At 42.9% G+C, this 17,785-nt stretch overlaps 1 protein-coding gene across 2 annotated transcripts in view; it reads right to left on the bottom strand.

Annotated features, from left to right (window-relative positions):
• The window catches only part of GALK2 (galactokinase 2), an 849,252-nt gene extending 832,626 nt beyond the window's left edge, over nucleotides 1-16,626 (bottom strand). The window contains exon 1 of one of the 2 annotated variants that reach the window (XM_069222509.1): nucleotides 16,370-16,626. In XM_069222509.1, the coding sequence (XP_069078610.1) occupies nucleotides 16,370-16,425 (56 nt within the window). In that variant the 5' untranslated portion in view covers nucleotides 16,426-16,626. The remainder of the gene's footprint in view (nucleotides 1-16,369) is intronic. The other variant, XM_069222510.1, reaches the window with a different exon arrangement.
• Nucleotides 16,627-17,785: the final 1,159 nt, after the last annotated feature.

Genomic DNA, 17,785 nt, shown 5'->3' with positions numbered 1-17,785 from the left:
CAGGGTGTTACATCTAAGTATTTGAATGTGGGGTTGGAACAGTGTCAGTTCATACTCTGTCAATCTGGCTATGGTCAAATGTTGAGTCTGTGTTCTATTGAGTAGTAGTTCCACTGCATGAGGAACCCTTACTACTAGTGGGTGTCCTAATACTATGGTGTCACTTTGTCTGATAGCTTGGGCTGTCGCTGCTACAGCTTTCAGGCATGCAGGAAGGGCTTGCGCTACTGGATCCAGAGTGGATGAAAAATATCCGCACGGCCTTTGTTTGCCTGCTTGTTCCTGTGTAAGAACTGACAAAGCAGTCCCATTTTTCTCAGTAACAAATAATGTAAAATCTTTGTGGTAATCGGGGGTAGCTAATACAGGAGCCTGACACATTGCTTGTTTCAACGTTTGGAATGCGTGTGTATGTTCCTCTGTCCAGGGAAGTTGGGGTGTTGCACTTGCTTCCAATGTTGTGAGGTGTACAAGTGGTTTGGATATTAAAGCAAACTGAGGGATCCATTGTCTGCAGTAGGATGTTAATCCTATGAATTCACGTACTTGTTTCTGTGTTTTACGTTGGGGTATATTTAGTACCAACTGTATTCTTTCTTGTGTTAGTTGTCTACCCTCCTTCGACAGCAAGTGCCCTAAGTAGGCCACTTGCTGTTGACAAAACTGTAACTTGTTTGGTGACACCTTATGACCATTTTCAGCAAAAAACGTTAATACAATTAACGAGGCTTGTACACATGACTGTTCAGAGCGAGCCGTGATGAGTAGATCATCAACGTATTGCAGGAGTGCAGTATTTTGAGGCATTTGTATAGTGTCTAATTGTCTTTTTAATGCCTGACTGTAGATGCTCGGGCGTCAGTGAAGCCTTGAGGAGCTCGCGTAAACCGGAAGCTCCTTCCGGACAGTGAGAACCCGAACAAATACTGGCTATCTTCATGTATGGGTACGCTGAAGAACGCATTCTTGAGGTCGATGACGGTGAAATAAGATGCCTCGCAATCAATAGTAGTTAAAAGTGTGGAGATATCTGGTACAACAGGATGTTGGGACACCACACACTTATTAAGTTCTCGTAGATCAACTACCAGTCTATAACTGGGGTTTTCACCCTGTTGGACTTTCTTTGCTACTGGTAATACAGGGGAATTAACTGTGTTTGAAGGTACTTCTATCACTACCCCTGCTTTGATGAGATCTTCTATGATGGAAATGAGATCCCTCTCAGCTTGCGGAGGTATTTTATACTGGCGTAATCGTGGTAATATGGCTCCATCTTTCAATATAATTTTGTGAGGCGCAATAGTCATTCGCCCAACCGAGGTGGAGCTGGTGGCCCACAATTCGGGGGGAAGCTGTGCAAGCCGAGGATCCAACTCTCTAACGGTATAGTGGCCTTTAAAATCTCGTAAGAAAAGGCGTACGTCCTGGGGGGAGCATACTATAATAGCTCCCAATTCTTTCAGTTGTTTAATGCCTAGCAAATTTTCCGGGCAAGCATCTGTTAAAAGAAGATCAGTGGTCGTGGTGAGGGGGCCGACTTGTAAAGGTAAGGGCTCTGAAGTATTACTAGTAATGGGCTGACCTGAAAAACCTAGGGAAACATTTTTGTTTCCTGACAGTGGTGCTTGAGGCAGTTCATTGTGATCAATTGTTGTTTTGCTTGCCCAGGTATCCAATAAAAACTTATTTTCTTGTCCCAGGAGGTGAACGTCCACATATGGACCAGTCTGGTCCACAGGTATAGGGATAAGGGGCAATTTATCCTCTTCCCTCCCTGGGCAACTTCAGAAGAAACTGGGAAAATCGGCATACCCATTATCCTCTCCATTCATGTACATCTGTGCGCTCTGTTTTATTTCTTTATCCTGGCTCTTGGGAACGCTTCCCTCTGTTTTGTATTGTTCCCGAGGAACATGGGGTCTAGATAACGTTTTACCTGTGGCCAAATTGTGTTTCAGAACGGGGCATGTTACATTCCCTTGCAAGTCTTTGACATAATGTCCTTGTTTCTTACAGTAATTACAAACACCCTTGGAGGTAGTTGTTGTCTTTTGTTGTTGTGGCGGCGGGCCTGTTCTGGGCATTACAGTCTGTGCGACTAAAGCTCTTATCTTAGTTTCTTTCAGTCTCGTCTTTTCACGCTCTTCTTCCTCCCTCAGTCTATTTTGATGATATTGTAATATTCGTAAAACTTGGGAAGGAGTCTGAGCCTGCCAGGAACTTTCAACTCTTTGAACCCTTTCCTTTAATTTAGGCAAGCTATTTTCTACCAATTTGGACACAAACAGGTGGGGGTAGGAGTCACTATTTGGTTTAAGACCGCTATTGATAGTGAAACATTCCTCTAATCGGGAATAATAATCCCCAGTATCCTCACCAGGTTTTTGCTTACAAGCCGAAATGGCGTCCCAATCCTCTTTTTTAGTAGTGAGGAGTTGGGGTAATACTTTGAGAATAAGACCTGGCAACGCCTTTATATCCTGGTGTATATCTCCCCCCGGTGCGCGATCACTTTCACGTGTTTCAAGAGTTGCCCAATTTAATTCAACAGCATCAACTACCCAGTTTTTCTCTCTCAATTTTTCATAAATTCCCGAGGGCAACAAATGTTTCAACATGATTGTCATATCTGCTAATGTGTATGTTCCCATCGTAAGGACATCCGCGAGTTCTTTAAAGAATCCTGCAGGATCCTTAGAATGGGATGGAACCATTTCCTTCATTTTCATAATTTCCATTTTAGTAAGGGGAGTATACACAAAAACCCTTTGTAAGGCATTTCCACCATCTATTCGTGGGTGTACCTCTCTAAGAGGAAAATGACGAAGTGTGTCTTTCTGTTGTAAATCATGGTGTCGTGACCGAAGAAGTGTTCGTGTTACTTCGTCATGATACTCCTGTCTAGCCTCAAGGAATATGTTCAAAAACAGACTTGGGTCTTGTACGAATGTTAAGGACGTGCACTTAGACAATAAATCTTCGAGGGCCTTTTGATGGGGTCTAATTATTTTATTTAGCGTCATCAAGTGTTGGGTCATATATATACTGTCCAATCTACGTTGTGTAAGTGGGAGATTAGAAAATAACTGGGCAATGACATCTGGATTGTATATTTTTGGTTGTGAGGTCCACAGGGTGGCGGTACGAGCTAATTCCTGCTCCTCAACTGTTAAGGGAGGTTCCTGATCAAGGAACCATTCTAAGGCTTCCTCTGTTTCCTCATATAACTCTTCACTCGTTGGGGCCTCGGGAAAAAAGGAAACAGTTGTGGGGGTACATTTTTCTCCTTTTCCGAGGTCCCCACAAAGTGGATATTGCTTAGTAGGTCGTGAGGGACCCTCTTTGAATTTATGTTGTTGTTGTATCATAAGGCCCAATAAATTATCCACTGCTCTATCTATCTCATCCTCTACCTCTTCGGTATTTTCATTAAGTTCATTAATTATATCTGCTAATTTTGTAGGAATTTTCAAATCATTTGCCTGGAAGTACCGTGCAAAGAGAAGTGTCATGAAAGCATATATGTGCATTTTTTGTCTCTTATTTTTCCCCTTCATAACATCTTTATATGCGGTGGAATCTCCACCTCGTAACATATATTCAATCATACTGTCAATGGTACTTTGTACTGCAGGCATTTTCTCTATTTTAGTCCAACTATCAACTAACTGTTTTCCTTGTTCATCCAAAGCGGGATATCTTTTATATAATGGATCATGGGGACACTGCACTTTATCCTCCCCGCCCGCTGCTTCGTCCCCTCCCGCTGTCTCTACCAGAGAAAGACGTCGGGTGTGTTCTGAAAGGTTGTCAATTATAGCTGGGGGAAGTGTTACCGCTTGACCAGGTCCAGGATGGACGGGCCGCATATCAGTAGAATACGGGGGTGGTACGTCCAATAAGTCTATGAGGGGTGCTTCTTCAAAATCTATAGGAGCGCTGGGAAGGAGACCATGTTTCGATTTAACCTGACCAGCAACCTCACATTTAGGTAACACCGGATACAGACCGGTCATATTTCCTTGTTTTTCTCTAATTGTTTGGTCAAGAACTGTTTCCTTTCCTGTCTGCAATAATTCGCCTGACTTCGCTTTTTCTGACATTTTCTGCGCTTTTTCGACTTTATTCTGAGCTTTCTCCTGTCTCCTATGGGCTTCTTTCCTCCACCATTCCACAGAATCTAATTGAGCCTGTCTCGCTTTCCTTTTGAACAACTGTTCCTCTACCTTAAGGACACTTTCTATATCGAAAGTCCCGTTGATGGGCCACCGATATCTTTCTTCCAACTTCTCAGTATATTCCACCCATAAGTCCAAAAAGACTATTGCCGACATGCCATGTTTATTATACATAAATCTAGCTGGCGTGTCCTTAGGTGGAAGAACCACCTCTTTTTCTAAAAACTTTTTATCCTTAGATTTAGTCTTAAATTTGGCAAACAACGACATTTTGTTACTAAATCTATACCTTTACCGTTTCCTTAATCGGAAAACGTCTTGATACTATTCAGTAATACTCACCGAACAGCAAATCCAGAATTTCGATCGAATCCAGACGCTGCGCGTGTCAGGGGTCTCAGACGTCTCGGACTCCTCAGTTCCTCGAAGTCGGGCTCGGGTATGGACCTCCCGCGTCTCTCACCGCCTCATATGTATGCCGGTCTCAGTCAATCCCCCGCATCTCCGAAGGAATTCGGTGGGAAATCCCCACCGGGTGCACCTGAAGTCCGTCAAGAGAGGAAACAGGGGAAAACACCGCGGCCGGCAAAAACCGGCACGTGTAGAGAAGGGAAGGTCCCTGTTCGGGCGCCAGAAATGTGGTAAATAATTTATTTTACCTTATCTTCTTTCATAATTTTTTCTAGTAATAGGTAAATGAGGAAGGAGACAGAGTCCGGGACGTGGAGTATAATCAAGGCTTATTTCAATAACTCGAGTTAAGGGAGAGCTCCTTCACCAAGCGGGTTAGGGAGTGGTCTGCTCAACATTGCGCAGCTTGCAGCTTTTATACATTTCTTGCACAACACAAGCGAATGGCAATAATTCTGTAATTTTCCATCAAGCAAACTTTAGAAAAACACTTCTATGTGCGTCAGTGGAAATACGTAAAAATAGCATGCAGACAGAGAAATGTCAAAGCTGGGGTGTAGAATAGAGTGCGAGGGGAAAAAGAAAAAAATAACAGGTCTGACTGTGTTCCAACCACAGGTTGTTCCGTCGAAGCGACCTTTTTCTCTCAGCAACGGCAGAATCGGCTTAACCACAGTTATGTGGGCGGCTATCAGGTGTGACCTTTTTCTCTCAGCAACGGCAGAATCGGCTTAACCACAGCTACGTGGGCGGCTCACATCCTGCCCAAAGCGTATCATGCAAGGCAGTTTGTCTCCAGCTGCACTCTCCAGAGTGTCAACAATAAGGTTTATCAAGACATTCTCAAAATGGATGCTTACTCTCAAAATGGATGCCCAGATGTCAAGGTACAGTGATTGCATGAGGGTGCGATATTTTACTTTTCCACATTGCCTTCACCAAGGCTTTATTAACTGAGTCCTGCACGTGAAAGTCCAAAGCTTCCACAAGGCGTTCTTCCATGTGTTGGTCAAAATGACCAGCATCATACTCCCCATATTGTTCATCATCCATATACTGATCCATGATCACTCTGTGCACAACAATATAAGTAGAGGTCCCAGTTGCACAGGTATCATGGGGGGGAACCAAGTGCCACACAGAAAAATTATTGTACAGCCGGAAATTTCAGAGGAGGGGGCACAGAAATCAATACCTTTCCCTAGAGCATTGCTCTGATGAATTATTGCAGCCCCTCTGGGTGTATTCCTGAAGGGACACTGAGAAAATGGTGTCTCAGCAGCACAGAGAGAAAGAAAAACGTCTTCACTTGCTTAAAATCGTGCTCGCACTTAAAACGGTCGTTTGTGCGCATGCGTGAGTTCAGCGAGAGAAAGCGGACTGTTAGGACGTGCCCTTCAGGCCTCCTCACCGGCGGGGCAAAGTGTGTTACAATAGTGCGCGCGCAATATTTACACTGAAATAACCTATTAAAATAAAGCAATCGAACAAATTACACGATCAGTAAGTAGCGCATGAAGGCACGAGGCCGCGCTGACAAGTTCAAACAGTATTTGCATATATAAACAAAGATCGGGAAAGGAAGTACTTAGCTCTGTGCATAGCAGCAAAGAAAGAGAACGGACTTCATAGATAAGGACATTTATATGAGGGGATAGTCTCTGATTGGGGGTGATGCTGGGGCTGTGCCTCATGGGAAATGTAGTTCAAGTTTTTTATTGGCTGCTGTGTGTTTACAGTAAAAGAAAGAGAAGCATAATCAGAAGCATCCGGCCCTGACATAGAATCTTGCAGTGCTGCTGCCCCTGCTATACCTGTTTTGCCTGTTAGCAAATTTTAGTGAAAACTATTTTTGTGTTCACTAATCAAAAGTCAAAACAAGTGACAATGCCAATGCCTGTTTCCATGCATGATGTGAATGAAATACTGCACGTCCATTAAATAGGTAAACAGGCTTTAAATTTGGTTTTACATGCGGAAAATGCAGAAACAGTATCAGAAATGGGCTGCAGTATTTACAGTCTTGAAAAACATAGCCTCTTGGTGATCCAATGTTATTTGTGAATCTTTCAGGCTGCCCTGGTTTCTGAGTAGCAACACACTGCAAAACTTGAAGTCCCAGAATGCAGTATTCTGGTGCTTCAAAGACCAGGACTGGCTATATTTGACACACAGGGCAGTGGACTATTTGGTAACTACGTACAGAGTTTAAAATATTTATGTTTGTGATATTAACCCTTTATTCTTGTAAGCAATAAAAGGTTAATCAGAAAAATAATGAGTGGTGAGAGATAGCATTTCATGAGTAAATTTCAGATTCCCAGTGCTGATGGGTAAACATTAACTTCTGTAAAACATTGAGACTTGCTAAAAGCTCGAGTGCCTTCCAGAATGGGAGTTGACACACATTTTTACGTTTTGGATCTTAATTGCAACATTCTTTCAGCAGTGGTTTTGAAACCCACACTTCCCAGGAATTTTATGATCATCATTAATTACTTTCCGTAATTTGCTAAATATACATTAACCCTGTGAATTATTGAATTCAACCCACGACAAGGCTACAAAGAAGCAGAGTATACATCAACATATAGCAACATGAAGTAGTGTTTTCATTATACATTTCCTGTTTCAAAAACCATGTAATACAAAAAGGTACATAGCAATGAACAGGATATGGAGTACTGATGACAATTACAAACCACTCTGTCTCGTGGTTGTCTCGTTAGAAAAAACCCACAATCTCATTAGGGAAGTAGGGGTATGCAACGTATAGTTTTAACTTTTCGGTTTCATGTGCCCTCACACTACTCCCTACAACCACATGATTCACAAGACTTACTGGTGAAAATTATATTCTGCGCTGTCACTCTAGGCCATAGGCGATGGAAGTATAGGTGGCGGGGAGGAGCAGGGGTGTTGCAACACCCCTTAGATAGCCAAAAATATGTTTTTAAATGTTGTTTTTATCTTGTCACATTTGTTGTGACTTCAAAGACGGAGGCCAAATGTCAGGCTATATCTTTTGACAATCTGCTGCATATTATTTTAAAGTGCAGCCTGGTGTTTAGTTTTCTTTCCCTGACTGCAAAGTTAGAGAATTTTGGAACGCAAACTATCTGATCATCTTACTGGGGTACAGGGATGTGTGAAAGGAAAGGCTGAATTATGTCAGTTTTTTTCCTAATTCACATTATTTAAATACCTGTAAATGAACTGTACAAATATGTCAAACTTTATCAGCAGTTAGGAACACACAAATGAAGCATTTGTTTTTATTATTCTGAAGTGTGATGGAAACAAACATTTTAAAAGGGTCATTCAATCAATACACTTTACTTAGTGATGTGCAAATGAAAAACATTTGCTGAGAACCAGTCCACACACATTACTGTTTGGGAGCTATATAGTTTTATCAATAAAACTGCGTGTCAATTCAAATTTAAATGGAAAATGTGCTGTCTGTAAATGACTATGTGCCACCACACCATATTTTAGTAATATATTTGCAACAGTGTGCTCCAACATGCACCACCAGCTACATACCACACACTTATCACACTGAATGGGCGTGCTTCATTTGTTATAATTGTTCTTTTTGTGGCATTTGGATTTTTCACATGCCTTCAGTGGGGTTAAATTAATGGCAGCAACCCTACTATTACAATTGTTTCAGCACTACTGTTTGGGTGCATTGTTGACGTATCTGAAATACAAAGGAAGAAGAGGAGAAGTCCCAACACATCCCCTTGTTTGACATTGTTTGCAACATACATTTTGGGTGAGAGTTCTTAGTTGTTTGGCATTTTAAATATCCCCCATGTCTCACTGTGCGTTAGCCTTTTTTACAGGTATAGGCGAGGGTGAAACTCAAAGCGAAGTTTATTATATACGTCTGTTGGTATACATTATACAGTGCTTATTTTCTTAATTAAACCCACACACAGGTGTCTAAGAGGCTTATAATCATGGTTTGTTTCTATTGGTGCCCTGCTGAGCCCCTGACTGTTTGAGCACTATAAATCGTAAAGTAGATATTACTCCCAATGAAAATGTGAAAACACCTTTTCAAGTTATTTTACTAATGAAAATCACTTGCATATTTTCCACTTATTAAGGAGTTGACCTTAGAAATTAATTTAAAAAATGACGTTTTGAAACTAGGGTTACACTTATTTGGTGCATTTAAATATTACATTTTTCAACAAGTTTAGTAAATATTCTGCCTGGAATGTTATGCTTTTATGCTAAAGGTAAGACAAATGAGAGACGGCTTTGAAATGCAGCCTTACGTGAATCTCTGACATCCCATGTCAGTCCCTAATAGAAATGCTGTTTGGTCTTTTACACCTTGTCTTTCTGAAAGAAGGCCCTGGCAATACATGAGTTTAAAAGTTCCTGATTCAGCCCTTGGACACTTCTAAATTATTGGTGGGGCCCAGGCAGGGCTGGCTTTAGCATTGGGTGTGCCCTGTGCAACAGTCTTTTTTGGCATCCCTCAATGACCTCCTTCTTGGATTCCCTCCACTACCACCCCGCAAAAGTGCCCCTCATCTCTTCATAGCCCCTCTCATATACATTTCATGTGTTTTACAGCATTGGTAAAGGCTGACTTTACCAATTGACTCAGCTATCCACATAAAATATAGGGCCAGATTTACAAGAAAGTGGTGCATCAGTCGAGATGTGCCACTTTTTTTGTGTCACTCCTGCCCCACCTAATGACACCATGGCTGCACCGTATTTACAATATGGTGCACCATGGTGGTCGTTTCCACAATAGCATCATGATTAATGACGCTATGGTGGTGCTTTGCTGGATAAGTGCCATAAATAATGGTGCTAGTGCAGCAAAGCATTAGGGAGGCCAATAGCTTACTATGGGCTTGTCACTTTAACGCCTGCCCCAAGCTGGCGTTTAAAATGACTGTTAAAAATGGCGCAGTGAAATGTAAATTTCACTGCGCCATTTTTAGCGGCCTCCCTGCGTGGGAACGCCTGACTTGCATACATTATGCCTGGCGCAGGCATAATGTGGGGCAAGGAGTTACAAAGTGGCGTAATACACGCACCGCACCACTTTATATAGCGTGGGGAAATGGCCTCCTTAATGCCACGTTAGCATAAAAAAAAAGACACTAGTGTGGTGCAAGGAGGCGCAAAGGACTTGTAAATCTGGCCCACAGTTTTGTTCTAGGCAGTACGCAAATTAACCCTCTGTGCTACTTTAAGGTGAATCAACACTGCCACTGAACAAAATGCTGATCTCTCTCTCTAGCAGGAACATTAATTACAAGAGTTATCTTGACATTTTAATTGCTTCATGAAGGCTGGACTTTTCGGCAGGGCTTTTAAATCACAAGTTTTGTAAAGAATTGCTAAACACCCCCCCCCCCCCATCCAGGACAGCAACCTTTATAAAACGAGTGTCTCAAATCACGCAATTCTATGTCAGGACCAGAGGCTTCGGATTATGTGTATCTCTTATCTTTACTGCAACACACAGCAGCCAATGACAAAGCAAAAAAACATGAAACTACATTTCCCATCAATACCAGCCTCGCAATGACCTTCCAATCAGGCTGCACTATTACTTATAAAGTCTGAAGCAGGCAAAGTCCGTCCTCTTTCTTTGCTGCTGCACACCAGAGATAAGTGACTCTTTATTGCTGTTGACTGTTTATGCGACTTATGCATATTGGCTTACTGTGTGAAATCGCAGCTTCGGCCTTCAAGCGCTAATCTTTTTCTTGTGGCACGACGCGGCAGTTTCCGATAGTTTTTTCCCTTTTTCTATTGCCGGTAAGGGGCCTCGGAGAAGCGCGGTCTCGAGAGTTTGGTCTCTCTTCTATTTCGGCGATCGCGCATGCGCAAACCCTGTAATTATCAGGTTTGTAATAGCACGATCGTCCAACAAGGAGTTTTCAAGTCTGCCGACTCCTTGCTTCCACTCTTACGCCCGGAGAGGCTGGGATAATACTAACTGAGCTTTGCCCTACGGGATCAGGTGCCAGCCCCTCAATATTTGAAACCTTGGTTCTTTGATAATAAAAACTTCGTTTTTTCACTGGCAAAAAGGTCTTTTGACCTTTTGGGCACTGGGGTTTCCCCCCCTCACCTTGTGGATTGGCAACTGGCTTTGGGACCTCTTACTGTCATAGCATCCACTGTCACCATGGCTCAACAGGATGATTATTATGGGGAATATTCAGAAGGCCATCAGATGGAAGAACGACTGGTTGAGGCTCTTGATTTCCATGTACAAGACTCTGTAAACAGGGCTTTGGTGAAGGCTTTATGCCCGTTTGCCCAACCTATATTTAATTTTGGCCGTAGGCGATTTGGCGCAGGCTCGGGGAACCCCACTCCAAATGAGGTCGAAATCAATGAGCCTGGCTGGTCAGATTCAGACCCCTTTGAGTACACCATTAATGTGGTATTAAATTACCATGAATACAGCACCTTTTTTGATCAGAGCTCTGACCCCACACCACAGGCAGGGCGCAATTCTTGGGACACTTCTCCACTTCTGTCTCTGAGGATGAGTCCTCCTCAGATAAGCGTAAAAGCAAACGCAAAAAGCACTATTTTGATAATACTGACCCCTCTTCTCCTCTGGCGAAGAACCTTCTCTTTGATCCGGACAATATCATTCATCCTAAACCTACTGAATGGACCCCCTGCCCTAAGGTGGCAGCCTATGTTCAATCCAGACTAAGGAAGAGCTTTGAAAAGTACATTCGTAACACTCTAAGGTCAGAATGCCCTCGGCCAGCCCTTGAGGGAAAGGTAGCAGAGACTCCGGAATTGGATCCGCATATGATCACTTTTCTTTAAAAATTCTCCAGAGACCCAAAAAAGTGTATTGATAGAGCCTCACAATCCAAGCTAAGGAATCGCAGGAACCCATCGACCCTGACACCTTGCTGGACTGGGCACAGAGAGCCATTTGCCTGCTGGGTAACGCAAATTGTTCAATGTCTACTGAACACAGGAAATCCTTCCTACTTCGCATTGACCCAAAATTGTCCGAACTGGCTTCAGCGGACGTTGGACCAGTGGCTAAAGGTCTTTTGTTTGGCGATAAGTTTGTGAAAGATCTTGCCAAATACGTCACTACGTTCTCAGCTTTAGACAAGGCCCAAACTTCTATTAAAAAGTGTTTAAGAGTGGCCTTTTTCATGGGGCCGGGCGTTTCAGAGGTCGCTCGTCAGGCCGCTTCTCTTCGCAGACCTCACGCCCATATCAGAGAAACCGTGGGGATTCCAACTATCAATGCAATCTGAACTTCTACCCCAACAGAAGTCGTGGCTACAAGGGTCGTAACCCCAGGGGACCTCGCTGAGGAGGTTATTGCGGACAAAATACCTCTCAAACAGGTGAGTCTTCAGGATACCATCTAGAACTTTACTCCGAACCACAACAATCCGAGATTCCCCATCCTCTCCTTTTTTCCCCAACAAGAGATGTTTTTTATAAATCAAGAGCTAAAAGCGCTATTACAAAAAGGCGCTATCGTGGAATCGTGCCCTCACCCAAGGGGCTTCTTCAGCACAATTTTTCTCATCCAGAAAAAGGGAGGGGGGTCCCGTTTAGTCCTCAATCTGAATCAATTCAATGCTTTGATAATATAATCGACACTTCAAGATGGAAGGTATCCATCTTCTCAGAGATCTTTTACAAGAGGGAGACTGGATGGTCCGTCTAGATCTCAAAGACGCTTATTTGACCATTCTGATATATGCTCCACATCGCAGATTTCTTTAATTCTTCTGGCAAAATCGTTGATAGAAATTCTCAGCCCTCCTTTTCGGTCTTTCTTCGGCACCGTGGTGCTTCACAAAAGTAATGCGCCCGGTGATCAGTGCTTAATTTGTGCTTTTTGTTTCCGGTGCTGAGCACCAGCGCTTAATCATCTCCCTCAAGCATTTGCTGCGAGCAAAAGACAAATATGGAACAGATAGAGGAAGGGGAAAACGAAAAAGCCTCACAAAGGGAGAAAGTAGAAAGCTGCAAGAGTGACCTGAAGGGGCGGGGAGTGGCTTTATATGTACTGAAGAGGCCCGAGATGGCTTCAGGATTACGCCGCCTCAGTATTCCATGTTGAAATATTTAATTGCTGCAGCCACAAATTTAAGAGGAGGACTTTGGGCAGTGGCTCCTTTTTACTTACAAATTAAGCACTGCCGTTGATGCAATGGTTACAGGAAAAAGGAGTTCGTCTGATTATTTATCTAGACAACATTCTCATTATGGCTCAGGAAGAGCGCCTTGCTCGTCTCCACCTGTCTTGGGCGATGCAGCTCCTTCAGGATCTCGGCTTTTTTAAAAACTTAGAAAAGTCTCAACTTCTTCCAGTTCAGAACATAGAATTCTTAGGATTCAGAATAGATTCCATTGCAGCTCTTTTAAAGTTGCCATTGACCAAAAGGCTTGCTATAAAGAAAGAAGTGAAGAAAGCCTTGTTAACTCCTTTGATTTCCTTGAGGGTACTTGCCCGCCTGGTGGGCCTCCTAGCGTCATCTATCCAGGCCATCTTTCCGGGCCCTCTACACTACCGTGCCCTGCAGAGGCTGAAGATCCTTTATCTGAGGAAGGGCTTGACATACTCCGAATCGATTGTTCTCTCATTGGTGGCTGAATCATATGGATGCTTGGAATGGCAGAGAGATTTTTGCCTCGGTTCCAGAAGTGGTCATAGAATCAGATGCCAGCAGATGGGGCTGGGGTGCCAGGTGTGGCCAGATAGAGACGGGGGTAGTTGGTCTCAGGAGGAACTCAAACTCCATATCAATTGCCTAGAACTCCTAGCAGGATCATTCGCAGTAAAGACCTTGTCCCCGTCCAAATCGAAATGCTGTATTCTCCTCAGGATGGACAATATTTCAGCGGTTCGATATATCAAAAAGCTAGGGGGAACTCGATCCAAGATGCTGGCAGAGATTGCAAAAGACTTTTGGCATTTTTGCCTAGCTCATCAGATCTCTGTGTCAGCGGAATATATTCCGGGGAAGGTGAACTTAGTGGCGGACTGGAATTCCAGGCATCTGAGAGATGCCAGCAATTGGCAGATCCATCCCAGAATATTTCAGTTTCTGAATCAACTCTGGGGTCCTTGCAAAATAGATCTTTTTGTTTCCCGTCTGAACACTCATCTCCCACTCTTTTTCAGTTGGAGACCAGATCCGAATGCCCTCACTCGGATGCGTTTGGGAAGGGGATCTGCATTTTGCATTTCCTCTGTTCTCCATGATCCAACAGGTTATCACGCAAACTATTCGATAGGAAGCAGAACTGATTCTGGTAACACCATATTGGAAAACACAAGCTTGGTTTCCGATGGCTCTGAACTTGTGCTGTGCCGCTCCGGTGCGAATCCTCCCATCATGGGACCTCTTATTAGATCCACTGGGGAATCCTCAGCCCCTGATCCTAAAGAACCAATTGGTTCTCATGGCTTGGAGAATCTCGGGGAATCTTCTCAGGGTACGAGAATTTCAGAAGACACTAGTTTCTTCCTTTCCCAATCCTTGGCACCTAGTACGCATAAAAGACACGCCTCCGCCCGGAGGAGATGGTTGGATTGGTGCGATCAAAGGAAGGTGGATCCCCTGGGGGCCCAAGTGCAAATGATAGCAAATTTCTTGTCTCACGTTGTGGCTCAGGGACTGGCATACAGGACAGTGAATAACTTTAGATCAGCCATTTCAGCTAAACATCCTCATGTTGAAGGCAAACCAGTAGGGGAACACCCATTGATTTGTAAATTGTTGCGCGGTGTTCGTATGATTCGGCCTCCTCTTCCAAAATATTCATCTCTTTGGGATGTAAATGTCATTTTAAATGTTTTAATGGCTTGGCCAGCTAATGAGGCCCTTTCACGAAAACAGCTATCAGCAAAATTGACTATGCTGCTTTGTTTATGCTGCTTTGTTTAATCTCATGCAGGAGAGTTTTGGATGTCAAAGCCTTGGACATTGCAGGTAGAGTTTTTACTCCTTCTGGAGTATCTTTTCACAAATCTAAACATAAGAAATCTAAATCTAAATGTATTAGCTATCCAGCTTTCAGTGATAATTCCAAACTTTGTGTGGTAAATTGTTTAAAGCCATATGATGTTACTAGACGTTTCTAGCTTACGCGACAAGAATTTTTAATTCTACTAAGGACACGGAAGCGAAGATTATCCCACCCGGGAATGTTGATTATTGTTACCTAAGAATCAAAAGTGTTCTTTTCCCACCCGATATGACATATATTATGTACTCGTAGTCAATTGCAATATATGGTTCAAATGTATTCAAGTCTTGATATTTTCAGGATTTTACAGTTTGTTTTTCTTCCTTTAGATGAGAAATCCACTGATGGATGCCGATTCATTCTGAGATGTCTTGGAATCTCCTGAGTTTTCCTGCACCGTTGTGCATTTCGGTCTTGGTTCCAGTTGGGAATATGTGATTAATGGACTCAGATATAGAGGATAATAAGGTTCAGTTATCTGGTCGAGACGTACAAAGAAAGAGGACGGACTTTGCTTGCTTCAGACTTTATAAGTAATAGTGCAGCCTGATTGGAGGGTCATTACAAGGCTGGTGTTAATGGGAAATGTAGTTTCATGTTTTGTCCTTTGTTATTGGCTGCTGTGTGTTGCAGTAAAGATAAGAGATAAGCATAATCCTCGCCTCCGTGTCCTTAATAGAATTGAAAATTCTTGTTGCGTAAACTAGAAATTTTTTGATTCTACAGCAGCAGCATTTTCCACATAATTAGGAACTTGCCACATTCGCCACCTAATCCATCAGCTACTATGTAGATTTTACCAAAAAAATGTTTCTAGTTTAAACGGATCAAAAGTTATTAAAAATGCGGCAACGTGTTTTGCAGCACAGTCAAAGGCCCTTTTCCAATGTTAACTAGTCATTATCCAGTAGCTATCTTATGGCTCGATTTGGGTGCTAAGGCAGAGTTAACATAGGCACAATGTCAAAACTAATGAGGCAATACGATCACAAAATGTCCCAGATTTTGCTGCCTAATTTGCCTTTTCCAAATTTAGTCAACCTTGCCACATAATTTGGTCCTCTCCTGCAGCATAATTCCAGTGGCCCTGTTTACTTGACACCTGCTACAATGGGATTACCATAGTGACTCAAGACAACATTCATATACAGTTTTTTCCAAATGAGGACTGTAAAGCTAACGTGCTACACCATTAAAGTTACCCTGCAGCCGAAGCTTGAATCTGATAGGGTTACTTCCTGTCTTGCTGTTCTTGCAGCGCGAGCACAGCTGACGCGGAGATTTTTGACGAAGCTATGTCACATGATAAAACACTCACGGTTTCCTGAGATGCAGCGAGAAAACACGACAAAGAAATAATGTGACTCTTATTTGAGGAGAACCCCGACAAAAGGGTTACCAATGGCGCACGATTTTAACTCGTTCACTGGGCTCACGGTTTGGCCCATAGCCAGGAGGAAAATATCAGAATTCTACGATAAATCCGTCTAAGAATAAGTAGCTTCCAAAATCATACGCTGTAATACAAAGTTGTCTTTGCATATTGCAGCTGATCTGCTTATGTAAATTGCTGTATTCGTACATTTCTTTTCACAATTCATAATGTACTAAGTTCGCGCCATTGGTTTACCTTAAGGACTACATTTCCCAGAAAGTCACACGAGTTCAAAGAAAGTCTAGCACTAGTAACGTGTTAAAACTATGACCCCCACGTACAAAGAAGTTATACATTTTTTTAATGGTGTTCATAAACCTACCTGGCATTGTCTGCCACGCGGACTGCAAGGGTTGAAGGCGGAGCCTGCGATGACATTTTTAGGAAAATGTGTTTAAGGATGGAGATTCGCACTGGACACCTCTCTCCTCGAGATGCTCTCGCTTTGGAGAGCAGCTATAACCCTTCTGCCAGGCTCTATCAGAGGTGGTGAAGTGGCAAAGCTATACTGTCATAACTCCAGCAGGCTGTGTGTTTTCCGGATACACGGGGGAGGTGCCCGGTGAGTCTGAAGAGGGCGGAGCCTCGCAGACAGCCGAAGCTTAGGGGATTCGAATTCCATGGGATTTTTTTGTCCCCTGCTCCTCGGCCGTCTTCGGAAAATAAACACCTCCCGCGGAGGTACAGATAAAAGCGGCAGATCTCGTCTCACTGCTGCGTTACCGAATTTAGCCTTTGCAATGTTTACAATATTTTACAGGTTTAGGGCAGGGACGTAGCTTCCATTGGTGCAGTGGCAACTGGGTACAGAGGACCAGGGGCCCCAATGATCCATACATGCCAACAGTTGGACTGCAAAATGAAGGAGATTAAAAAAGAATAATACTGATCGGGAGAATTTATATTCCCCATTGACCTCTAGTACAGTGGGGACTATTTCAGACAGGAGAAAGCTAAATTGAAGCTATTTTTGGCTTTAAAATTGGGAGTATCCCGCCTGAATAGAATCTGCTGGCGTGCATGCATTAATTTTATTGCAGGACTGGAGACTTCTGATTATGCTTTCTCCATCTTTACCACTCCAAACAGCAGCCAATAAAAATACAGTAAAACACAAACAAAAATAAACACATTTCCCAACAAGCTTTAAACCACGCCATATCGATAATGCACCGATCATGGTTAGTCCCCATATACAAAACAGAGAGACACCATCTTGATTGCCTCCTCTTTCTTTGCTGCTCCATAGTCAAGATAAGTGCCTATCCGTCTTGTATTATAATGTATTTATTACGCTGATATTTATTGATGGTTAATGTTAGAAATGGGGTCTTTGGATGGCAGTCAGGTTACCCCCTGTCCAAGCAAGGACCCTCACTCTAGTCAGGGTAACTCGCACATAATCCAAATTATCCTGTGCCCACCCTCTGGTAGCTTGACACTGAGCAGTCAGGCTTAACTTAGAAGGCAATGTGCAAAGTATTTGTGCAATAAATCATACAATAACACCATATATAGCGCCACAAAAATACACCACACAGTGTTTAGAAAAATATATAATATTTATCTAGATAAATGCAGGTCAAAACAATTAAAATGCAAAAAGTAAATGTTGAGATATCACTGTAAAAGTGATATAAAGTGTCTTAAGTCTTTTAAAAGCAAGAAAAATCTCTTTCAAGCACAAAGTACCTGGTTTGGGTGAAAAATCTCTGCAAAGAACTGCAGAGGAGGAGAT

Source organism: Pleurodeles waltl, chromosome 3_1 (genome assembly GCF_031143425.1).
Source record: "Pleurodeles waltl isolate 20211129_DDA chromosome 3_1, aPleWal1.hap1.20221129, whole genome shotgun sequence".
NCBI lineage: Eukaryota > Metazoa > Chordata > Amphibia > Caudata > Salamandridae > Pleurodeles > Pleurodeles waltl.
This window is presented reverse-complemented; position numbering and strand designations above follow the sequence as displayed.